Here is a 25,162-nt window from a genome sequence, read left to right on the forward strand (position 1 = left end):
TAAATAACTATTTTATCACATAAGCGAAAACGAGACAACAAGATATGCGAATGACACTTTGACAATTTACAGAAGTATAATGTTTGTTTATATATCCTAGGTGAATAATTTTTTCGGGGAATCACACCGCGTATGCGATAAAATACTTTATCTGCCTAGAACGATAACCTCGCATTATCTCTCTAGGGAAAATCTGTTTATCTCGATATATCTGTACACCTCTGTCTAAAATGTTTTTATTGACGGTTTGAATTTATGTACTAATGCATAATATACTATTGGCAATTCAAATATTGTTGCGGAGGGGTGTGCAAATATCATTTTCGTATAATAGAATATTATGATACGAGCGAGGGAAAATGTTTTCACTAGTGAGGGAATAGCCACATTACCTCACTAGTAAAGTAAAAATTATTTCGATCAAAAAACTTCTTTTTTACTTTGGTAAAATTCTCTTTCCGTAGGTCAAATTTTTGCTGCTAAAATTTTTGCGTAGAATGCGTCACTGAAAAAGATTCCGGTCTTTTTTTGGATGAAAATTGCGTCACTTTTTACTCATGTTAAGGATTTTGTGGCTGATTCAATTATACGAAAGCAATTTTCTTATTCCAGCAGTGTAACAAGAATTGCACTACAATTCCAATTGAAAGCTTTGTCGAAAACACAAATCGAATTGGGCCACATTACCATTTTTACCATCACTTTTTATGCTTGTCATAAAGTTTGTTCAATATGAACTGTTCAGAAAAATAAAATAATTTTAACCCGAAATATATATCATGCGAAATCTATTTTTATCAAAATGTTCAGCAAAGCCATAAACACTGAAATTTTGTGGAAATACTTATGCTTTTCATCATTCATGGTATTTCTTTCAGATATCTTCTACCATTGCATCAGTTCGGTTTATGATTTATGTTCAGCAAACTTGAACGCCTGAAGTGAATGTGCGATTAGTTTAATTAGATTCGGTTGTGCCAATTTTTCTTTTCTACTTTACTTACAATGATGTGCTGGCAATCGGAAGATGCACATTTGCTGAAATTGGATCCATTTCCATTTGGACGTGGTGTTAGTTTTAAGCAGGAGCATCTTAAATCAAGCGTACCAATACCAATAGTTGTAAGTTGAAAAGTTTACGCTACAAGCAAGTTTACAATGGTTGACTATCAACCACCGAATGTAAGGCCCTAGTCGGGGAAGAAAATTCTGAAATTTTATTTTCGTATAGAAACAGTGCAGCTGGAAGCTTTCCACTAAGGCTTGCTTAATAATTGACCTAAAATTTTGTTAAAGATTAAAACCCCTAACTTCACTTTGAGTTTTCGTTGCTAGTTAACGATTGAAATGTGCTCGCGTAGATTGTGTTCAACTTGATATTGATAAAAGTGAAACCAGTGGTGTCAATAGTTATTTGTTCACCTAGGCGAAAAAAAAAATTGGAAATCTCATTTCGAGGGTGTTTTCGAAACGCTCTGGGAACACCGAGAAAATTAAAGAATCATAAAACTTACTGACATATTTCTGGCCAAGACATTCTTTAAATCGATTTTTCAGCATGAAGCCATGATGGCTCATTTTTGGCCGAATGGAGAAAAATGTAGATCTGGTTATGAGCCCAATTCCAATCCCACATCACAGTCGCTGTTTTGCTTTATTGATGGGAAATGTATATGGGCGATTGTTGTGACAAATACTATCGTTCATTACGATTCTGCACACACAAAATTACCCATTTTAGTGTTATTGTACGCGTATCTGTCAGTCACATTTTCTGTTTCTTGTTTTAATTGTGTCGGCTTTCAAAACTTCATTTGAGATTTTGGCTCAGTTACACTTAACTGGTCTTGATTGAAGTGTCAAAATGAGAGATAAACATATACAAATTTTACTTCGAAAATATGAACTTTAAACTTCGATTTATTATCCATTCAAAAATATTTGACATTTCCCTCAATGATAGCACTTTATAGATCATAGATCATTTGAGAGATAGACCAGTTTTGACCAATTTGCTGCTGCTGTATCAAATTCCTCAAATAAACAACAACTTCGACAGATACCCCTGCAGGGGCCCTGCGTTAGCGAATTTAAACTTGTCAGTTGTCTCTCGTAGAACACTGTGTTCTCAAATAATGATTTCTTCACAAATATATGTAAAGTAAGTGCAAAGCACCTAGCAGGGTAATAGAGGTTTTTTCACGTCAAATAGAGTAGTATTTTGATACCAATAATACAATTAGCAGCCTTAATGGTAATTTTGCAATGACATTATGAAAAAAAGGCATGGAAATATTCGCATACTTCGATTAAAGTACTACTTTATTTTTTTCTATTACCCTGCTTGGTGCTTTGGTAAGTGTCAATTTCATCCAAGGCTGTATACTTTCACTATAATTTCATCCAGCTAACCTTACACAAAATAAAAGTTTCGAATAAATTTTTCGAGCTTTGAGGTGGACAGTGAATTTGACGTCTCAAACGAAAACGACATTGACAATAATCTATACGGTGTTTAAGTAGAGCGAGATGGAAAATCAACTCGGGGTCTGCTGTTTTCGATATAACAAAAGAATCTGACAGCAGACCCCGAGATGGAACAATAAGTTGTCGTTTCGCCATCTCTCTTACTTGAACACTATATAGAAAAGTTTACATTGCAGCTGTCAAGTTTCGTAACGTAAGACAGTAGAGTATTGTGATGAAAGAGAAAGAAATACCCCAAGGCAAGTTATAATTAACTAGTCTTCTGTTTTCCAGCTCTGATCATAACAGTCTATAAGTCTGTGCCAAGGTTATTTGATCTGTCAAAACGTCATCCAAACGTCAGTCATAACCAAAAAAATATTGTTGACGAAATGTTCGCAAAAGCGTTGAGCTTTGTGGATGCTATCGTTCGTTTTCGGCTTGTCAGTAAGGTGGTACAGACCGCTATGCACTGCAGGTATGAGTGATTGTAGTCAATGAAAGTACAAACCAGGTGTGATATGTCCATACAAACTGGGGGAAATAGCAATTTCATATTTTAAAAAAATCACCTTTCTTTTCATTAAAAGGTGAGTTTGTTTATAGGAAATCGCTCTTTCCTCCCCTTCATACAAATTTTGACATTAGACCATACCTATAGAGTATACTTTCATATTTTTTACAGTACCAACATTTTTTAGGGTTAGGGTACCAATCATGCTTGAAGTGCGTCGATTTGGGTTAATTTATAAATGTTTGATTTTTATCGAGATGTGTCCAGTAAGCAACATATCAGAAGTTGGGCCAACGCACTTCAAGCAAAAGTGCTATTTATGACAGCTGTCAAATAGAGTACTTTTTGTATGAAATTTTATCCTCACTCTTTTTACAGTGTAAAATTTTGTATGGAGCACTGTCAAGTTTCAGTACCCTATTTAGAGTACCACTTTTGCATGAAGTGCGTTGGTTGGGCACAAGATCGGATCGTTGCTGTTTGAATTTTTCCAGAATTATCGGACGATGTAGTCTGCTTGGCTGGATATCCAAAATTCAACTATACATTTACTGTTGGAAGTTGGAATCAATTGAACAACCCAAGTTCATATCGTAATATAAAGTGTGATGTCCAATCAATGAATTAAATTCTGCTTCAGATCACACTGACTTAACCTTTCCCACATTATGCTTACGGTTAATAGGGGTTTCGCTTTGCACCTATCGCAACAAGTTAAACTGAAATCCATAAAACCACATTAAAACAAGACAATCTTTCATCGGAATGTTCCCATTTTAAGTACTTCCTTTTATAGAACACGCAAATCATTAACCTATATACGGAAAAATGTGAACTGCCATGCAACGGGAATGTTTGTTCAATATATACCATTTATTTGTGCGACGGGAATGAAAATTCCATTAGACGAACATACTTTAACGGGGCAAAGTGGTCTACCTCTGAAAATAGTGGGAATTTCTAACAGCAAATGGATTACTGAAAATGTATCCATATCCATTTATTCCGGCAAAAAGTTTAAAAAAAGTGCTTCAACAGTCAAGTGTATCGCTTTTCGTAAGATTTGCTCATTGAGGTTCAAAAACATTTCAAATAATTCTCCCGCACATACATAGTATACACACCTAACGCTTAAAGTTTTTTTTTCCTGGTAAAAGACGAAGAAGAAGATTTGAATTGAATATGAAGTGGAACGCCTCATCGTTCATTGAAAATCGAGCATTTGATCGTCGCTTAGTAAAAGACAGCTTGATAGATAAATGGAACATTTATGGTGATATCTATGGCAAACAATCCGAATACCGTCAATTCTTGGAATCTTATGTAACTAATTTGATTGGTCAGGTGCAAATGAAATTTTAGAGTTATATTTCCTTCGAAAGAAACCGTATGAATGACGTCATAGGTTGTTCCACTGCACCTCATCTAGAAATGTTTCGAGACTCATAAACGCGTAGCTCTAGCTGACCACCAGTGGCGGTTAAGAAATACACAATTCTAACGAGAACAGAAACATAATTACCTAAACATCACTTGCCTAGCCTACAATTTCATTTCATCTGTTGTCAAACGATTAGAGCAATTCATTAATCGTTTCTTCAATTCCATTTACTAGCCGAAAAGCGTTACCACATCGCAACCAACTCTTGACTGGAAGCAAGTTACCGAGCCTCAAGCAGTTCGATCCAGCAGTTTTTATGAAGTTTGTTGTCTTATATATGTCGCAACGAAAACGGAATAACAAAAACACTTTTTATTCTGCAGATTCCCTATCCGCATCCATGGCCAACTCATAACCCTTTACCTGAACAATGCGTTACAAATGAATTACTTGATCCTGGCTTAGCTTCAAATAGTAAGTTTTTAACTTGTTTTATTTATACAAAAATTAGGCTTAGCCACAGGCTCAAAAAATGTAGAAAGATTTCGTCATACCACAGCACTGCTGCTGAAGCAGTAATACTGTATTTTGACCGATCTACTCATTCCACTATCACGAAAGCTATCACTTTAATTTGATTCTGCAGATCTGTCCCATCAACCAATTATATTTCCAAACTTGGTAAATGGATTCGAACGAAATCCTACTGCTGCAGCTCGATCCTATCACTCAGGTACATTCGCCATTTCAGTACATTTCGCATTGTTAATTAGCTGGAGATGTTTAATAAAGAATAATACAAATTTTAAGCGTGTCATATCATAGCACCTCCAGCCATTAACATGGAAAAAATTTGGAGTCTGCTGTAATCATAGTTATCATATGCATCTTTTCTTTGTAAAGAAGCAAGCAATACCCTCTCTAGCAAACTAGGTAAACTAGGAAAAATAGTGTGGAAAAAACGTACAGTGTACACTGTCATAGAAACTTTCACACTTTTAAAAATAAATTATGTCTTTTGTCACTGTTTTGGTGTGAGAAAGTATATAGTTTGTGTTTGTGATGACCTTTTTTGTGTTGGGTCATCATTTTGGTGAGCCAAAATAAAATAAAGTTTAAAATTTGTGTTTCTTTTTGTGTTGTAGATATGGCTTGTGCCAGTGTCATACTTGTCCAAATAAGGCTATATTGTGACTACGTCAAAACGAAGTTTATAATTGCTAGAGAACATTACCACTGGGAAAATGTTTTTTGAAGGAACTTTGAAATTTGATTTAAACAAAGAACTTGCTAGAACGTTCAAACGCTTACACAAAAGAAGTTCTACTTCATTGACACTTCCCGCAAGTTCGTACAAAAGAAGATTTCCCCGTCATAACAGTCTAGAGAGGGTATTGAGTCATGTTTTCTTTGTGTGAACCACATATAATTTTGCGTAAAATTTGACATCTCATATTTAAGTGTTCATGCTTGGAGCTAGAGTGCTATGGTTATAGTCAAATTTTTTCGTATAAAATTTCTGTCCTTTCGACAGAAAATACTAACTCTAGTGCTGCTCGTGCTGCTCTGTACACTCGATATACTCCGTCGGAATGGTTTAATTCGAATATGGCTACATTTACCGAGTCCGATATAAACAGGTAAAAATTCTTAACTGTAAAACTATGGCCAGTTCTACCCGAAAACGCACTTCAAACATGAGTACTGAAACTGGACAGTGTATCGAACAAATTTTGGCATTGTAAAAAAATTAGGACACTTTTTTCATACAAAGCAGTACTCTCTTTGGCAGCTGTCGTTAATAGCACTTTTGCTTGCGTTTCAAAAAGGCATAAAAAACTTATTGTGGAAGGGATGCAAGATTTTTAGAGAATAAACGCACGAAATTGTCTTACAAAATCTTGTATTTCTTTTGCACTCATATCAGTTTTGTATGCGTTGTGGGGCAGAGTTATTCGTACAGTTAGAGGCAGTGAATTTTCAGCATTAATTTCGTTCAGCTGTTTTTCAGCTGATCCACACAACCCATCAAAACTGTTTATACGTCTTTATAGCGTTTTACGACTACCACGCACGTATGTGTAGCAGCTTCAACCGTATAAACGAATATAAGCAGTTTTGATTGGATGTGTGGATAAGCTGAAAAACAGCTGAAGCAAATTAATGCTGAAAATTCACTGCCTCTGACTGTATCATGACTTTATAATGTCGTTTTAACAAAACCCCCTATTTGCAACAGGAACCAATCCGAACGTTTGCGAAATGATGCCGTTAGATTAATGCGGCAAACAGATGAGAAAACTTCGCAATCTCAACGGGATGCCGGCCGTAGGCTGGGCGAACGGTTAACGGATTTAACATTCTGGCGGAACGAATTGAATACCGAATTGGAAAAACTATTGTCCGAGTATGCGTTGTTGTCGGACACTCGTCGAAAGACGAATAAAGCTCTGCAGGATCTTGATCCGCCTCTGCACATAGCTCAGGAATGTCTGTATCACAGAGAAAGTCGACAAGGAATCAATAAAGTTCATGATAACGTCGAGAAAAGTCTTTTGACTGAAGTTGATAATTTACGAAATTCTCAAGAAAAGTTGAAAATGTGCCTGGACATGGTAAATAATGTTTGACATCCATTTTTTTTTTCAGCAAATTTATTATTTTAGCTACAGATAAATAGTAGATTGCAGCAGAGGCCATGTAAATGGCCGAATACATTAAGCATATTCAGGCCATTTACATGATCTCTTCTGTATATTCTGCGTTAACGTGTACCACTCGATCGTTGAAAACATCAACACGACTGTTTTAGATTGATAAACAACTATCCGATTTGAGAGCATGTCAACACGCACTCCAAGAAGATATTATTTATAAAGAGTCGACATTGGAAATAGACACTGTTTGTCATAAGTTGAGCAATTTCAGTCGAGCAATTAACTATTTCGATGGAATTGAAAAATATGATCCGACAATTAGCAGCATTGAAACGTGGTCTAGGGCCACCAGTCTCCGAATCAACAAGTAAATTGAAAATAGTGACAATAATCAACTTTGTATTCTCCAAATTGATTTCTTACAGATCGCAAGAAGAGCGCGGTAAATCGGCCCAACTTCGTAGTAACACTGACACTTTAATCAATAGCGTTGCATCATTGACTTGGAATAGTTGGAGCGGTACAAATAATGCACTAAACAAACGGTCATCGGAAATGTGTGAAGCAAAGAACAATATGCAATTACACTTGCATAAGACACAGCAGGAGATTTTCGACATTGAAAGGAATATCGACTTGTTGAGAAAAGCCATTCAAGACAAAGCGAATCCGTTAAAAGTAGCCCAAACACGTTTAGAAGCTAGAGGACACCGGGCTGGTCTCGAACAGTGCAAGTAAGTAGTTACTATGTTCAAATTAAAAGAACTCTGCATTGCTATCACCATTACTACCATTATCTTCAATCTTGACTCAAATTTCTATAAATCTTACTCGCAGGGACTTTGCTCATGTTCGACTGGTGCAAGAAGTTCATGAAATTCAAGAGTCCATTAACGTACTGCATCGCAAACTAAAGGACGCTGAAGGTCAACATCAACATTTGCTACAAACGAAGGCCAATCTTGAATCCAATCTTAAAAAGAAAGTGAACGCACTCTTCATCGATCGGGAAAAATGTATGGGAATTCGTCGTTCTTTTCCCGTCGATAGTTTGATCAAATATTAAAAAATGTGATCCAGCTTACTACACTCACAAACATCATGTTCCTAGATCAACTTAGTCTTCACCTTAGGCTTTGTTTTGTTGTTTTATAAAGCATTCTCGGTATACACAGTCAATAACATGCTTGCCACTTGCCATCATAAATTGAAATAAATAAAATTTTACGAATCTTGATCGAGTATCAAATCTTAACATCCTTAAAGTTTGATTGTTTGTGTTTTTGTGAATGTTGGAATAATAAGGTTGTCCATATTGGAGGCCAATTGACAAAGAGATGTGCATCAGCATAGACCAAGAAATAGTAAAAAAAAAAAAAAATTGACCGGCTGATACACGGTGAGGCGCTTTTCTTTCTTGTTTCCAATTTCTGAATATCCCAGAACTCGTTAAGACCTTTCCAAAATAATAAATTTGCTATGAAATTTCCCTTCCCAATTTCCTACACCTAACTTCACTTTCCTTCTCTATATCTATATCCATATCCGGAATTAAAGGGCCAAATTGCACCAAATTTCATTCAAACTCGATCAGAACTAAGAAATAGAATGAAATAGGTTGCTTAGGATGTTGTAGGATATTCCTACACAAATGGATAGTTCAACACATTTCCCGCACCTCCCCAGAATTAATTTATTTACAACTACTAAAGGTTCGGTCGAATCGGGACCATTATCAAGTGTCCGTCTTCTCAAAAGTAAAAACATTAAATCTCATATTTTCATCTATTTTCAAACCAGAACATACACGAAAGTTCCCACATTGCCCATGACATTGCCTGTAGATCAAGTAAATTCAAATTTGGTTGTAACCAGAGGTTAATTTCCTTTAAATTAAACTTAAAGTTGGTTCAAACCAAGGTTCTGAAAGAAGTTCTTTCAGAACCTTGGTTCAAACAGGTGTTAATTTGCTTTAAACCAAATTTGAGGTTATAACCAGAGGTTAATTTGCTTTAAATTAAACTCAAAGAATCATAAAGCTTAGTGACATATTTCTGTCCAAGACATTCTTTAAATCGATTTTTTACCATGAAGCCATGATGGCTCATTTTTGGCCGAATGGAGAATAATGTAGATCTGGTTCTGTTCTACATTTTTCTCCATTTGACCAAAAATAAGCCATCATGGATTCATGGTAAAAAATCGATTTAAAGAATGTCTTGGCCAGAAATATGTCACTAAGCTTTATGATTCTCCAGAAGTTAATTTTCTTAAACTTAAATTCTTTGATTGTGACCAGAGGTTAATTTGCTTTAAACTAATATCAAAGTTCATTCAAACCACTGGCCTCAATCAATTTTAAGTTTAATTTAAAGCAAATTAACCACTGGTTTGAATCAAGTTTAATTTAAAGCAAATTAACCACTGGTTACAATCAAATTTGAAATTACTTTTAAGCAAATTAACCCCTGGTTTGAATCAACTTTGAGCTTAATTTAAAATGAATTAACACATAGTTTCAATCAACTTTATTTAAAGGAAACTAACTACTGGCTTGAATCAACTTTGTGTTTAATTTAAAGCAAATTAACCCCTGGCTTGAATCCACTTTACTTTAAATTAAACTTAAAGTTGATTCAAGCCATTGGTTAATTTAGTACCCCAAGGCAAGTTCGGTTTTCTCGCTCTGATCATAACAGTTTAGTGTCTTTACCTGTTCTTTCTTCTTTCATAACCTTATGTAGGTAACAGTGTTAAGTACGTTGATTAAGGCTGACAGGGAACTCAAAAAGTCATTTCCATTGTTTGTCCCAAATAAATTTGGTATTTAATGATTGTTCGTATTTTGATCGAGAACAATACGTCGATTCCCCTTCAATTGTCACTCACAATACTAACATTTACATCTAAGTGAACATTTTTGAGTTTCTATTCGCGCTCAAAGAAATATTAAAATCACTAACAACACTGTTTCAATATGCACTATACCGAACCAACTCCTGACTATATTTATGTCATTCACGTCTCCATATTGGACATTTCGAACGCACAACCAACTTCACGACAAATAAAATTTCTCTTTCCGGTTCTCATTGTCAACCAAGGTAGAACGAAATTTTGATTCTCTTTAATTTTCTTTAAATTTTTTGGATTAGTTATAGCAAAATGTATGTTTTCCAATTTAAAATGAAATCATTCGCAAACGGTTTACGTTGAAATAATTGATTTGTGCAAATTGTCGATTTAATTTAGTAAAAAAGTCACTTTTAACATTGTTGATGTTACCATGTTACATGTGGCGATTGGTTTTATTTATTTCTTTGACTGAGACTGTCTCGTGAACGACGCTAAGTTTGTGTTCCTCTATTTCAGATGCCTGGTGTTACAGTTAAAGACGTTGATCAAGCCGCAATTGTGAAGGCCGTAGCGGTTTTCTTGAAGAAGTACGTGTTTGTAATCAACATCGACACCTAACCTCAAATTTTTCTAAAATTCTGTTTCCAATTCAGATCCGGTAAACTAAAAGTGCCTGAACAAATGGATATTATCAAAACCGCCAAATTCAAGGAACTTTCACCAGACGATCCAGACTGGTTCTACGTACGATGCGCTTCAATTTTACGCCATTTGTATCACCGCAGTCCAGCTGGTGTTGGATCAATTACCAAGATTTACGGTGGACGTAAACGTAACGGTGTTCATCCGTCACATTTCTGTAGATCCGCTGATGGGGCCGCACGCAAAGCTCTACAGGCTTTGGAAGCAGTCAAATTGATTGAGAAGGGCCCAGAGGGTGGTCGCAAATTGACACCACAAGGACAGAGAGACTTGGATCGTATCGCGAATCAGATCGTCACCCATCAAAGAGCTGCCATTAAAGCTGCCGCAGCCGCTGTGATCACCATATCTTGATCATTCAAAGTGTAAACTTGAATTGTGGAAAAAAAATGCAAAAATCGAGGGAATAAATGAAAATTTCCAACAATTTTTGGTCTTAATCGAAGGGTTTTCTTTACTGCAATCAAAAGTGGTACACGCGGAGTAAAGGTAAATAAATAATCGTTTTATTATGGAATCGTTTACGATTGACATTACATTTGCATATGTTTATTGACCGATGAATCGATTCTCCTCTACCGTCGACCAATCGGGCACCCGACCGGTTTTTGAGTAGGCCTCGCGAGTTAGTGATCGTGATTGGACCAGATCTGTTCCGCCATAAATTGAACCTGGAATTGGTTTCCATTACCAACAAAAGTTCAAAATCAATCGATCAAACGATCCAAAATTTACCTCCTAACCAAGCAGTAAAATTCGCTTTCGCCGGAGCCGTATGAAATTTGACCGAATCGAGAAACAATTTGTTTTTATACATGTCCGATTTGAGCAGCTCCAACAGTTCGACTTTCAATCGAGCCATCAATCCCATAACCATTGTCGATCCGCCGATAAGAAACAAATTTTCCGCCAATTCTCGCCGTATGTCCAGTGGACATTTGAGTATCGTATCCAGGATGATGTACGGCAATCCGAGATGATCGTTGTCCTCGGGAAACATAACTTCGAATGCTGTTTCGCGCAGTTTACCACTGATTTTTATGTCCTTTTTCCCATTTATCGAATATTGTACGTCTGGGCACGGCATGGGTGGATCATCGTTTCGATACTTTTGTGCTCGTTCGTAGGTTGTGACAAAACATGTTCGAACTAAAGGTTTAAGAGAAATGGAAGCAAATTAGTTGGATTGAACTTGGCATGTTTCTAGATGAAAACTGAATCACAAAGAAGGGTCACCGTGGTGCTAATAAAGTAAATGCGGTCTCTTATACAATGGGAGGCCGACAAAGTGTGAGATGTCTACCACAAAATAGAATTGATTAGGCTAAACCAGAACATAGAGCAATTTACAAACGGAGATGAGTTTAAAATGCTTCTTTCAGCTTAGGACGACCAAACTCATTGTTCAACTATTTTAACCATCTACCTACCGTAAACGATCAAAGTAAGAACAATTGCAGATACCTACTAGCATGATACTGATTTCGAAGAGGAATTCCTTAACAATTGTCGGATATATACCAATCTCAGGTTTCGCATCTTCGGGTATCCGGGACTCCAATATGAAATTTCCCTAATAGAAGTAGTAACGTCATGGAGTAGGGAACGAAGGATCTTTGATCTGGGTTCCTACTTCTGAATGTAAGAAGCCTCCCAACACCCTAATGAATCTATCTATCTATGATCCTGATCCTAATCGAATAGACTTGACTTGAGTCTGGATCCACTGAGCTGGTTAATGTCAACAACTCGCAGAGATGCGTGAGCGTTGGAGCTTTGACTTTGTTATTAACTCCATCTTTTCACACCTCATGTTTACTAAAACTAAGTAAACAGCGCTGGGCCGCTACTCAATTATCCTAATCGAATAGAGAACATAAAATCTCTGTAAACCGAGGGGGAAACAACAATGGAGAATCTTGTCCCACCGTCTCACCGTTCGGCCATTCGCCAATTATTCGCCTATTATTTCCCCATTATTCGCCTTCATTCGCTCATTATTCGCCTTTATTATAAAGTTATTCGTCTAACACTGTTCCACCATTCGCTCGTGTTGTTTCCCCCTCGCTGTAAACCCATGAAATTAGATTTGTCATTAACATTCCGCATTGTTTGTTGGTACTTGAGTAATAGTTTTTCTTGAATGGGTTTCGCTACAACATCGGTACCTGACATTCTGATTTTTTCATTCTGACGAACTGAAACTCCTGAACTGAATTAGTGTGAGTAGAATAAGACTTAATTCTGGCTAGCAGATAAAATGAATTCCAATTTAAATTTATGTGGTGAAAACGAGCATGATTTAAACGTGCACTAAATCAGGTGAAAAAAACTCCGGGCGTAATCAAGTCCGACTAGCGAAAAACCTCGGATGGTACAAAGTCTGGTCGGAAAATAGTAATGGTAAAATCTAGACGGAAATAAAATGCATTTCTTAAACCACTGGATTTTGTGAAAGAAGTAGGACTCATCTATGCGTGGGCGTTATATTGGAGTTAACGTTTATTAAGGATGTATAGGATGGATAAAGGATCCGGTCTGGAGTAGTCCACATAAAATAATATCTGTGAAAAATTTGTCGAAAATAATATCTAGCTCCGCTCGGTTGTAAAATTTGGGCTAGTGCTGAAAAATTCAACATTTTAAAACTTAGTTGAAATAGACAAAAACAGAAAAAATCATAAGTGTTAAAAATCAACCGTTCAAAACAAATACGCAGAAAATGTTTCATGAAAAAGGCCTCGTTTACAGTCCGAAACATAAAAAGCGATTTTCGTACATTGCAACACAATAACCTATCACATTCTCATGGATTACGAAAATATAGATTTGATAGAATCAAATTTTGAACGTTGTTCTGGCCTTTGATTTTGTCCAGGTCATCATCGACATTATAGGCCATCCGTATTTAATACCATCCTGATTTTTTGTTAACCGGATATTCTAGAGCGTGGATTTGAATAATATTTCTCAGCAGTGTCACTGACTGACACTGTCGGCAAGTCGGTCTTCATAAAGTTTTCGAGCTCAAACAATCGACTCACCGGTATTGCCATCGATCATTTTTTTCGGGAATGACTAGAACTACCGCCCTGACTTTGTGAAGACCGGATTTTTTTCCCTTTTGATTAAGTGATTCCGAGGTATATATCGCTGTACCTCTTCGAGAAACAAAAGCCCTGACCGAAAGGTCCCGAAATTATTAGTTTTAGGGAGTGAAAAATGTAAACTGCTTACTCCAATGGTCTTATTTCTTTTTAGAGAGAATGATGTCTGTACAGTCAAATCACCAAAAATAAATATCCTCTTCGCATTTTTCATATCGTATAAATGTTATCCTGGGTGTAATGGTTTATAACAATGTCTCCATGTTAGCATTATTCTGAATCTAGCATTAAAGCAGGCATTTTAAACAAGAAGCAACTTTCAACATTTTAATTTAAATGAAATTCGTTGAAGCGATTTTGAAAAAAGAAATCGATCTGTGTTCTGAGACTTTTCTGAGACCCATCCAGTCAATCTGGCGTTCCAAGGAAACAGTAGTTGTACGAATTACTACAGATACTGCCAATGAAGAATTAATTGAACCATAAAAACATCGAAACAATCGATTCACGACGTAGTTACGTTTTCGTATTAGTCATTGGCTCGAGAGAAAAATTGGAAGTAAAAAATTTACTTTACTGTTTACGTGCCAAATCCTAACAATTCACATAAATATCATTTTCGATCAGCGTTTTGTCATTTAAATCATTCGCTTAAGAACTTGACAACATATCGGTTAGATAAGGTTTTCATTGCTACTGCACAATGACGCAATGTCAGGTCAGAAAATGGATATGAAATTCATTGTTAATGTCTACTGTCTCCATCTGGCATGTAACCATTTACACAATTTGGAACGTACAATACCAAAGTAAACAATGTGCGAATGTATTACTCCTTGATAGGAGAATTCTTTCTTGAAGTTGTTAAGTAAAGAATGATTTAATAGTAATTTTATGAATTAGTTTTGAGTACATTTAGTGAAAGGTAGGTGTTTTAAGACGGGTTAAATCGCTTGATCTTTTTAAAATAAAATCTTAATAAAGATGATATTCGAAAGGTTCTACGAAAATTAGCAACTAACAGTTCCTGTTTTGAGTCGACTATTCCCTTGAATGAAAGCCAGGGTTTATCGACGTAGATCTTGAGATTGAGTTCTCAGATAGATAATATTGGAATAACGAGATGGGAGCTATTCTACACAAACATTGCTCCTTGTTACCACGATACCTTAAGCAATTCCTAACAGATTTTGTTTTGTTTTTATCGACGATGAATAGAATTCTTGGGGTTGAATTCGTACATGGATAATATTGGAGTGGTCAGATGGAAGGATTTTATGAAGAATTTTTTCCTTGTTACATCGTTGGTAATATAGGAAAAATGGAAGTTTCCAGCACGAGCTAGAATGTAACCGAGGCCCGCGACAAAGTTATATAAATCCTCTTATCAACTTAATAAGTCGAACGATCCGATCTGAAAGTGTTACCCGAAAGAATCTGTCCTTTTTCTCGATAAAACGATACATTCAATCAACTACAATTGAAGAAAATACCCTATCGTTTCAGTGAACTTTTACACCTCTTTCCCCATGTTTAATCCCAAGGACCTTATTCAGAAAATGTATCGGAATCAATGTGAACTACTCATCTATATGTGCGTCGAATAGAGCGAATGGAACAAACAAAAATCACGGTTTCAGTCCCTTCATGATCAAATACAATTTTTTTAAATTCTAAAATCTATTGAAAAAAGTTTCAGTCAAGGGAAGAATTTGAGCACATTAAGGCTTGATTTCCGCTTACAAAAAAAGTACTCCGTGTGAGAGACAAAATTAAATTTTTTCAATTTTTGCGTTGTTTACTTGACAGCTCGCTCTATCACAGCTCTCACACTTTTTGTTAAGTGGAAACCATACTTTAGGCACAAACATGGAACGAAAGGAACCATTGCCGAATTTTACTGACAATTTTACGCTGAATGTTTAGATATAGCGAAAGTGCTGGATGAGCCATCAAAGAATATACAGAGAGCAACGTCTGTCACATTGAAACTTTTCCGTTTAAAGCCCACTGGGCTAAAATAGGCTGGGATGAACGCAAAATATAGCACAGTAAAACATACTATTAGTATCAAAGCTAATGAAGAAATACTCAAAAAAGACGTTTCGGTCGAATCGATGCAGAAGAAAAATGAGAAAACATTTTACGATAATTTCGACCAAACGTCCGTATTTCAGTAAAATCTTTACCTTTGACATCTTCAATAATTTCTGGAGTTAGCAGTGCCTGGTCGATTCCACTCTCGATCAATTGTCTCTTTATGTCATCGTGGACTGCTTCTGCGGCAATTGCCTGTGCTTGCCATGCGTGCAATACCTGGACCCCACAGTAAACTGGTATTACGGTTGCCTCTTTGTTACCAATGTCAATAACTAAGGCTGTTTCTACCGCCAGCGTTGACAGAACAACCAAATGGGTGGGTATGAACAATACAGACAATACCTGCAAAGGGAATTTTTTTTTTTTAAATGATCAACAAAATCAAACAGTTACTGACCTCGAAATGACGAAAGAGGACTTTAGCTAATGTTTCACGTATATCCGTTGGACACAAAACACTCTCCACTATGACCACTTTTCGTTCTTTCGGACTGACTAGCACATATCTGTAAAATGTTGAGTCATATAAGAAAACTGTAAACCGTCATCCCGAAGCAAATCCCATACTTAAAGAATAACTTTTGAATAAACTCGACCATACGCTCGTACAGTTCTGTTTTGGACGTGTAATCGAACAGCTTTTTCGTTGTTTTAGTGTCGACATCATACGTTTCGGTTGGTATTATGAATCTTGGATAGGAATCGGCAGCAAAGCCTAGCCTAATAGAAATTTAGTTGAATTGAATTTACACTGAAATAATCCGGTAAAGCGTACTTGGTGTAAGCTGTTCCAATTTCCAACACTACAGGGGCTGTTTCATAAACCGGCATTTTAAACTATTTACTCGAAAATATTACTGAATTTTCGTACGATACACCATCAATGGCAAAATTGAGATGTCTTGATCAACAAAAAACAAAAAAAAGTTGACGTCATCTGTCAACGGGAAAACCTTTTTTATGCAATAAACGTTCACTTTTGTAATAAGCGCAATTTTCTCGAAGACGCAGTGAGGGAAGTTTAACTAAAAGGCATTATTAAATCCATGGCAGTATACAGCCTTGATTAAATCGGCTAGAGTCTGAGGCAGTGAATTTTCAGCATGCTTTAGCTGTTTTACAGCTCATCAACACATGCAATCAAAACTGTTTACGTGTAGTAGTAAAACCGTATATAGACGTATAAACAGTTTTGATCGCATGTATGGATCAGCTGAAAACAGCTGAAGAAAATTCATGCCGAAATTTCGCTGCCTCCAACTGTATATCTTTCGAATCGGTTGTTGGATTGCCTTAATTTAGGGCTCAGAATTTTGGGTTAAAAAATGATCAAAAACATTTGACTAGTCGCTGAGATACTGTACACTGTCAAAATGCAGCATGCGTTTTAGCAACGCACTTCAAGCAAAAGTGCTATTAATGACAGCTGTCAAATAGAGTACTTTTTGTATGAAATTTTATCCCCACTCTTTTTACAGTGTAAAATTTTGTATGGAGCAGGAGCACTGTCAAGTTTCAGTACCCTATTTTGAGTACCACTTTTGCTTGAAGTGCGTTGGTTTTAGTTAAAATTTCCTCGATGATGCTATTTTCACAGGAAGTATAAAACTGGTCAACCGATTTATCTTCAACGTACTTATAGTTTATGTCATAAAAATGATAACAACTCAATAGCGCAGTGTGTTGACAGAGTATTTCTCATTCAATTATTGAGTTACCAGTTCGTGGGTTTAAATTTCAACCGCAGCACTATGATTTTGTCAAACATTCTCTAAACCAACGCACTTCAAGCAAAAGTGGTACTCTAAATAGGGTACTGAAACTTGACAGTGCTTCATACAAAATTTTACACTGTAAAAAGAGTGGGGATAAAATTTCATAGAAAATAGTGCTCTATTTGGCAGCTGTCATTAAAAGCACTTTTGCGTTGAAATGCGTTGCCTAAACACAACATCGCTGGTTGAATAGTTTTCATTAGTTCATTAGTTTTCGACTAAGACAGTATCTACGATCAACATCTCTAGTTTTCCTCTTGTACTAAGGGTTATAAATAGAGTAATGAATCGGGACAGTGTACCAAACACATTTTAGCAAAATTTGGAGTTTTTTTTTCTTACAAAATGGTAGCTGTCACTCGAAGCACTTTTGCTTGAAGTGCGTTGGTCTTGTATCGTTTGTATTGTCATTCAGTCAGTCAGGCAAAAAGCCCGTTGACGGTGTATGTTGTTATTTGTTAAAAGAAAATTTAACTTGATGTGTGCTCGAGCTCACGAAGCAGGGCAAAGTAAATCGGAAATAAACAACAAATCTTTTTTTTTTATTTCAAAAATCATCATCAAATAGTTCATTGATTAGCAACACCCTGGGCATACTGCAAGCCGGTGCACAAATACAACATAATAACACTTAGTGCTTGCACTCTTTCCTCTGACTGGCCGATAAGAAAAGCTTTCTTGGTGCTGTCTTGTATCTCTTTCGGCGTTCGTTTCGTAGATTCAACCGATGGTCCTTTTGTCTGCAATAGTAGATGCGAGTCGGCCGGGGCCCGAACGGTTTCGACGTGTTGAGTTTTTTCTGGAATTTTATTAAGATCATGAAGTGATGAAGTCAGATTGGCATGAGACGTCGTTTCGCTATCCAATGCAATACGCAATTTCGAGAGCTGTATAAATGTTATGGTTTTTAATAGATGGAAAACTGGATGGATAAGTACACAATGTAGAATTACCAAACTATTGATTTTAGCAAGTCGGTCGGTAGGCTCTAGATCAGCATACAAAGTTCTACTAGACGATTTAGCTAATCCCATCAATTCATCAGGACCTCCAAAGCTAATCAAGGGTTCGGTGACGCCGTTGATATGTTCTCTAGTTATGTCAGCCATGTCATCTGGCAAGAGTTCTAATTTCTGTGCCACTACTCCAAATGGGTTTGTGCTTTGATTAACAAGAGATTGTTTTCTAGCAGTTTGAAGGAAGGAAAAATATTTTGTAGAAGCGGTTAACTATTAAGCCAATTAAATGTAAACTATTTTGGTTGACATTCCAAATAATAACTCTGGCAGAAATATCACAAAATAATTTACTTTACAACCCGCACACGATGATGGCTCTGCAACTCATCTTCGCTACTCATACGCACTACGCATGACTACCACGTTATTTACCTGGGAGTATGTTGTGGACTCGGTGGTAGACTCTTACTTCCTTGATTCATAGCGGCCACTATGCCTGGAATAGCTAGATTATTTGCCGAATTGACCCGTTTTATTCCCTGGCTGATCATTTCACTGAAACTCTGTCGGTGTTGCTCTAAAATCGGTCGAGGCTAAGAAAAACTACATTTAATTAATATCGCCACAATAACAATGGACGAATGACGAAAATGATTCGAACTAACTTCATCCGATTCCTCCAGTTCGTCGTCGTTCACATCTGCATCGGTAACCTTAAATTCGACCTGCGGTTGCAGATTTGCTGTCGCTTCAACGGGACCGCATATTGTGGAATTTTGGCATTTGTTTATGCATTTTTTGTGGCAGCACATGGAACAGTTCTGACACTGCACCGCATCTTTAAGCCAAATCTTTTTGCCACAGAAATCACATTGCGTTGAACGTTGAAAATGTGTTCGGATGAAATCATGCTGCTTAGATGTGGTTGCACCGTCATTTTTATCCTCGTCTAATTTATCGGTGGATGATCTGCAACAATAAGAAACCAGATGAAGAATGAGTATACTGCGATTCCAGTTAATTCCCGTAAAGAATCGCCGCAATCAAATCACAAAAAAAAACAAGAAAAATCGCCAAAGTGTGAAGCGTTGTTTGCCAAAAAGTGAAGCGTTTTTTTACACTTTGGCGATTTTTCATGGCAATTCATCATTTTTGGCTGATTTGTTAAATCGCCCAGAAAAATCGCGAAAATGTAAAAAAAAACTCAAGAAAAATCCACAGAGTGTGAAGAGACACGAAGAATGCAAAATATGTCTTGTTCGAATCTAGGGAATCTATCCTTTTACGAAAGTAAACGCGAGGGCAATATGTTCGCTCCTACGGAATTTATCCTTTTACCAAGCATAAATCAAAGGTATGTTCGATCCTAGAAAAGTGACAGAAAGTGACAGTTTTTTTCGATCCTATGGGGACTATCCTCTTACGAAATAGTTATTGACATCACTTGGATTGAAACCACGAAACCACGCTCCGCCTTCGTATCAAATTTCTCTCTTTGACGAATAACATAAACAAACTCCACCATTAAGCAAAACATCGTCTGAATCCCTAGACCTGTTTGCAAGGTCTGCTGAGAGAGAACTAAAAAAGTGTGGTTTCCGATAACTTTTGAGTGTTTTCATGGTTTGGCGAGTGTAAAGTTTATTTCGATCCTTAGCAAACTATCCTTTACCGAAATGTATTTCAAAGACAAAATACTCATAGACATAATGTAAGTTGTTTTATCCGATGCCTGGTTTATTTTACTCTGCAGTGTTTTTCGAGCAATCAAAAACATATTTTCATGCGCGTGTTGTGTTTTGACTTATTTTCTCACCTCAATAGGCCCTGAGAAAATTTCGTTTTCTTGACGACTGGTTAAATGACATTTCTAGTGAGAAAAGTCCAGCACTTACTTCCCCATGCGGAGAAAATAGAACTTTTATCAGTCGAACTGTCACTGTTGAGTATGTTTTCGAAAATCAAAAATGGTATGGCGAATCGATGTTTTCGTTTCGTGGATAAAAACAGCAAAACACAACATGCACGCATTAATACGTTGTGTTCACCTCTGGGTGAAATATGAAATTCCAACTCAATTGCTGGAATTTTGTATTTTCTACCCTTGGTATACAAATAACTATTTTTCACTTTGGCGTTTCTTCACACTATGGGGATTTTTGTTATCTTTTCTTCAAACTCTAGCGATTCTTCTTGGCAATTCATCATTTTTGGTTGATTTGGTTGTCCAAGAAAAATCGCCAAAGTGTGAAGAAACGCCAAGAAACATTAAGAATTGAAAATTTGTCATAATGGCGTTTCTACACTTTTCGGCGATTTTTTTTTGCGATTTTTTTTGGCGATTTTTTTTTGGCGATTTTTCTTGGTGATAAATGAACAAAAATGATGAATTGTCAAAATTGCCGGAGTGTGAAGCAACGTTAAAATGTGACGAATTGCCAAAAAAGATCTTGGCGATTTTTTTGGCGATCTACACTCTAACACTGAAAAAAAAGGAAAATTCCATCATTACCGTGGTGACTTAATTTTTTTGGCACTCTCTGATGACTGATTGTATCCTGACCAGGTGAATGATAAAAGAACATCCCCAAAACACAAATTTTGGTCGAATCCAGATTGAGATGATAACGAGTGATTAGAACTGCAGAAAATGAAATGATTATTGAACGAGTGATATTCGACATTACTTAAGTTGTGAAACCCTTACAGATTATGTGCATCTGGAGGCATCAAGGAATATTGCTTAACAAAATATCCCAGATTTGAGTCATTACATTCGGCTAGTAGATTGAGAATAGGGATGTTTAAGTATCCAAGTAATACTGTTTCCTCGTTGGACCGTCCGAAAACGTTTAAATTGAAGAACGTTGTATTGTCATTCAATTTGAATTGCGCTAAATCATTCATTCGAATGAAACCATTCTTATCGCAATCAATGGTCGAATGCTGTTGAAAAAATTCGATCCCATCATTTTCTTCGCGACCCTTTGTCGACGCACTTGATTTGCAACTCGAATTGTCGTCGCTTGCCGCTTTCGTCTCACTGTTGCCACGGCTAAGACTTCTGGCCTTTTTCAAAAAGTTTCTTTCGTCCTGTTTTCGAGGCGAATTAGTTGGTGTATTCGACCGACTAGAATCCGCACTGGATGCCGTCTTATCGAACGAATTCTTTCGGAGCATTTTTGTTCCGATTTGCACCGAATCGTTAGTCTTCGAAAAGCTGATATTAAAGTCGTTAAAATCTTCATAGACTTCAAAGTCCTCCGAAACTGCATCGTTTCGAATCACACCCGCGACTAGCCTCTCAATTCTTAGCGTGAAAACATTTCGGTTCAGACTTTTCACAATTTTGGCAATGTGATTGATGTGAGACACCTTTTTACCTTCAATTGAAACCAGTACATCCCCTTTACAGAATTTCGCTTTAGTAGCTGGTGTATTTGGGATGATGGCTTCCACTTGGACATTATGCTCCGTTTGCTTAAACATTATGCCAATTTGTTGGTTTTTCGCTTTATGTATTTTGAGGTCTAACGAAACGATGACATTCTGATCGTCATGTTGTCTAGCTAGTACCCAGGGAATTGAGGCCAGTGTTAAGGTACAGTATACACTGTTTATCGTAGGTGGTACAATCAGTCGCGATAATTCACTAATGTTTACTTCAACATTACCATCAATGATTATATCACTCGTGTCGAGTTCATCCTCAAATCCGAAGTGGAAAAATGGTTTATAACGTAATTTGTAGTTGGGAAGAACGTGCTTGCGTCGTATAGCCTTTCGAATCTGATTCGATATCAAACTAGTAACATTCGATTGCATTTGACGTCCTTGGAATTGGGTTTCAATATCTAGATTCACTTTTGGGTCTCCCAGGAAGCAGAGTGACCAATGCGTGTACGGTTGACGAGTGAACTGCAGTCTTGCCAAACCTGACATTGATTTCACTAAAATACGTTTTACGTCAATTATTGAGATAAAAAGTTTTCTGTTTCGGGTGTGTTTTATGTGACCGAACCTTTAACAGATAGGTAGCCCTTTTTGCCCAGTACCATATCAGCGTCAAAGGATATCTTAAAATTTCCATTGTAATTCAAGTCGAGTAGTAGGTCTAATCCTTCGATATGACCTTCGGTATCGTGAAGATCCACGTTGTGAACTCGAATATTTTTTATTTCGGGGAATTGGGAGCCTAGATCCAAATCTCTGATCTAATAGGAATGTCAATTGAATAAAAATAAAAAAAACATCTAAAAAAACAAACAAAATTTCTGGCAGGCTTACTGTTAATTTGTCGAAAAATTTTCCGGTTGTAGTCTTCGTAATTAATTCATCTAACTCAACAGTTAGTTTACGATAAAACCATTTTCTCACTCTACTCGAATTTCGTAATTCGTGGAACAGAAATTGAAACACTAAATTGAATGCAATGACTGGCTTTTTGCTATCTGGATCGGCTGAATGAACATTGGCCATAAGGGCCTGCAATTAATAAGTAAAAGAAAAAAAAAAGAATTAAGAAAAATTCACATCGAAGGCACTGAACTGAACCCAAAAAAGAAAAAAGCATTTTCGTTACTTACATCAGGCAATAAATACTTTTCATTAATTGATTTCTGTTCTTTGGTAGCTTCAGGCATCTCAAAATATTTAACAAACGCATAATATTGGACAAGTAACATTAAAATAGCACCAATAACACAAGAAATTAGGCAGAGCAAAAATATGCTTGTAAAATCCATATTTGATGTATTCCCACTAAAGTATTTATCAACCACGAACAGATGTTAGTTTTACACAGATTTTCCAACGATCGTCGTCTCGGATAGTGAGTCGAAGGACATTTCAATATTGTATTTATAAGTTGTAAGGGCAATGAAATTATTAAAACTTAATTGGTCACATGTTAATTTCGATTTTTTTTAAGGGAAAGCCAGAGATAACGTTTATAGAACCCGGTATATGAAGGTATGGTGACAGNCACGAGGTGAGGATTGTCACCGGGACAAATTAATTTGGAACGTGGAGTACAGGCGTAAGTTTGATTACATGGTGGGGTGAGTCATGTAGATGGGGCACAAGTTTATTTCTAAGCTAATTTATAAGAAAGAGAAGATGCGACGTAGTCTAGTTTTTTGGTTTAGTCATGTTGCGGAAAGAATGCAAAGTATGTGCAACACAATGTATAGATAAACGACTGCACTATAGATTTGTTCGACTGGTTTTAACTGCATTCGTCAATGCAAAAAAAAAAGCTTCTGATCTCCCAGTATGTGATGCTCAGGCTGTTCACCAGTTATTGAACAATTAGCGGATCATCTGCTCTACTTAACCAAGAAACTTGCTAATTTGACCTTCTTCCAAGTATCTATAGTTCGACCTTTTCTCTTCATAAAGGGCAATCAAAATATCACTTTACTTAACTCAACTCATCAAGTTAAAAAAAGTTTTTTTTCTTGTTTCGTTTTATCTTATACAGTAGAGGAGAACACCAATAGCAAAAAGGCGTATATAAAAAGTTATATCATGAATGTTTTGATTCAGGCTAGATTTAATCTACAGCTGATCACTAGCCAGTGTCCAGACGTGTCATACTGGAAAGGAGATCCTTGCAGAGTTCGGACACGCCGTTATAGGAGATCCGTATGGATATTACAAATAAGAAATGGCTCTTTTCTCTTTTCGAATTTTACGGGAGGGTTTTCTAATATAACTTCCCACGTTTTTTCCTCTTCATAATTATAATTCATAGGCCAACGAACAACAAGCGAATACCTTATTGTGGAACATATCGTTACGATATGAAAGTTGATTATGCCAATCGGTCAATGGCACTGTTTCAATACAAATCAGAACTGTTTGATACTCATCATACGTATTAAAGCGTAGTACAAACCAGTTTAGGAGAAAAGGAGAGAATTGCGTACGCGTGAATTTATGAAGAGAATATTCAAGTCCTGAATCGGTTAATCCAATTTTGTTTGTTTATTTTTTTTTACAAGGAAGATAATTAGGGACAAGACCAACGATAAGTAGGAGTTAATGTAACAATTTAAAAAGAACACTTGCTCAGAAATTTCACTGGCTCTGACTGTACCTATTTTTGGTAAAACCATCTTTTACTTAATTTGTCAGTGGAAACAGATAATGAAATTTGGAAAATTGAGGAAATATGTTAAAAATAGTTGTCCAAAAAAAATAGTCCCTCGAATTTTATGTGTATGGGCCTCAGTGACTACGTAGCGCTATTTGTGTACCTACAGAAAATCTACCACTCACCTCGCTATTGACATGTACATTTTATTTGATTATTTGCTTACGCGCAATGCGGGTAAATACACCGTAGTTGTGAGACGAAAAATTAAGATTCATTAATAGCCGTGGAAAGAAAGAATAGGAGGTCCGTTAAAAAAGAGAATAGGAGGGAAAGAAGAAAGGTGAAACCGTATGTACGAAAGAACTCGTCCTGCAAACACTCGAAACATAGCGATGGTTCCATGAGTAAAACAGTATTGCTTCAAAATAACGTGATACAGCTAATGTCCGTGAACATCGAACCATTAAAGGGAGCGGAAGCGACAATCTGTTCACATTGACTAAAATTAATACGAGGAGTAGAAACCAAAAATTTACTTTGTTATA

The 25,162-nt window shown here is 36.6% G+C and overlaps 4 protein-coding genes across 6 annotated transcripts; 2 read left to right on the top strand and 2 right to left on the bottom strand.

Annotated features, from left to right (window-relative positions):
• Positions 1-3,870: 3,870 nt before the first annotated feature.
• LOC119067565 (tektin-3-like) lies at positions 3,871-8,260 on the top strand. The gene is made up of 9 exons (XM_037170646.1): positions 3,871-4,036; positions 4,596-4,682; positions 4,745-4,835; positions 5,008-5,094; positions 5,896-6,001; positions 6,601-6,976; positions 7,174-7,385; positions 7,444-7,752; positions 7,856-8,260. The coding sequence occupies exons 1-9, from the start codon at positions 3,965-3,967 to the stop codon at positions 8,082-8,084; spliced, it is 1,569 nt and encodes a 522-aa protein (XP_037026541.1). The 5' UTR covers positions 3,871-3,964; the 3' UTR covers positions 8,085-8,260.
• A 1,751-nt stretch (positions 8,261-10,011) lies between these two features.
• Positions 10,012-11,016, top strand: LOC119067567 (40S ribosomal protein S19a). Of its 2 annotated transcripts, none has more exons than XM_037170648.1 (3): positions 10,012-10,122; positions 10,391-10,461; positions 10,528-11,016. In XM_037170648.1, the coding sequence occupies exons 2-3, from the start codon at positions 10,391-10,393 to the stop codon at positions 10,928-10,930; spliced, it is 474 nt and encodes a 157-aa protein (XP_037026543.1). In that variant the 5' UTR covers positions 10,012-10,122; the 3' UTR covers positions 10,931-11,016. The 2 variants fall into 2 exon arrangements, with proteins under 2 accessions (XP_037026543.1, XP_037026544.1); XM_037170649.1 differs by having other exon boundaries at positions 10,080-10,185.
• Positions 11,017-11,062: 46 nt separating this feature from the next.
• On the bottom strand, positions 11,063-16,714 carry LOC119067566 (actin-related protein 10). Its single transcript, XM_037170647.1, has 6 exons — positions 16,559-16,714; positions 16,351-16,503; positions 16,181-16,289; positions 15,873-16,125; positions 11,312-11,725; positions 11,063-11,247 (listed from the first exon to the last, which is right to left on the bottom strand). Exons 1-6 carry the CDS (start codon positions 16,612-16,614, stop codon positions 11,126-11,128), a joined length of 1,107 nt encoding a protein of 368 aa, XP_037026542.1. The 5' UTR covers positions 16,615-16,714; the 3' UTR covers positions 11,063-11,125.
• Positions 16,715-18,068: 1,354 nt separating this feature from the next.
• Positions 18,069-23,494, bottom strand: LOC119067569 (PDZ domain-containing protein 8). 2 transcript variants are annotated; one of them, XM_037170651.1, is made up of 9 exons: positions 23,104-23,494; positions 22,805-23,002; positions 22,539-22,731; positions 21,225-22,467; positions 21,030-21,158; positions 19,183-19,486; positions 18,950-19,110; positions 18,512-18,719; positions 18,069-18,445 (listed from the first exon to the last, which is right to left on the bottom strand). In XM_037170651.1, the coding sequence occupies exons 1-9, from the start codon at positions 23,260-23,262 to the stop codon at positions 18,128-18,130; spliced, it is 2,913 nt and encodes a 970-aa protein (XP_037026546.1). In that variant the 5' UTR covers positions 23,263-23,494; the 3' UTR covers positions 18,069-18,127. The 2 variants fall into 2 exon arrangements, with proteins under 2 accessions (XP_037026546.1, XP_037026545.1); XM_037170650.1 differs by having other exon boundaries at positions 18,512-18,743.
• Positions 23,495-25,162: the final 1,668 nt, after the last annotated feature.

This window comes from Bradysia coprophila, assembly GCF_014529535.1.
Source record: "Bradysia coprophila strain Holo2 chromosome X unlocalized genomic scaffold, BU_Bcop_v1 contig_12, whole genome shotgun sequence".
NCBI lineage: Eukaryota > Metazoa > Arthropoda > Insecta > Diptera > Sciaridae > Bradysia > Bradysia coprophila.

Bases quoted from the DNA above. Each gene is read 5' to 3' on its own strand.
- LOC119067567 (XM_037170648.1), top strand. From the start codon at position 10,391: ATGCCTGGTGTTACAGTTAAAGACGTTGATCAAGCCGCAATTGTGAAG. The intron at 10,462-10,527 runs GTACGTGTTTGT...TTTCCAATTCAG, and splicing joins GTAGCGGTTTTCTTGAAGAA to ATCCGGTAAACTAAAAGTGC.
- LOC119067566 (XM_037170647.1), bottom strand. From the start codon at position 16,614: ATGCCGGTTTATGAAACAGCCCCTGTAGTGTTGGAAATTGGAACAGCT. The intron at 16,504-16,558 runs GTACGCTTTACC...AATTTCTATTAG, and splicing joins ATTGGAACAGCTTACACCAA to GCTAGGCTTTGCTGCCGATT. The intron at 11,726-15,872 runs GTAAAGATTTTA...TTAAACCTTTAG, and splicing joins AATTATTGAAGATGTCAAAG to TTCGAACATGTTTTGTCACA.
- LOC119067565 (XM_037170646.1), top strand. From the start codon at position 3,965: ATGTATCCATATCCATTTATTCCGGCAAAAAGTTTAAAAAAAGTGCTT. The intron at 4,683-4,744 runs GTTTGTTGTCTT...TTTATTCTGCAG, and splicing joins GATCCAGCAGTTTTTATGAA to ATTCCCTATCCGCATCCATG. The intron at 7,386-7,443 runs GTAAATTGAAAA...GATTTCTTACAG, and splicing joins ACCAGTCTCCGAATCAACAA to ATCGCAAGAAGAGCGCGGTA.
- LOC119067569 (XM_037170650.1), bottom strand. From the start codon at position 23,262: ATGGATTTTACAAGCATATTTTTGCTCTGCCTAATTTCTTGTGTTATT. The intron at 22,732-22,804 runs GTAAGCCTGCCA...CATTCCTATTAG, and splicing joins AATTTTTCGACAAATTAACA to ATCAGAGATTTGGATCTAGG. The intron at 18,744-18,949 runs GTAAATAACGTG...TCAAACTGCTAG, and splicing joins AGTCCACAACATACTCCCAG to AAAACAATCTCTTGTTAATC.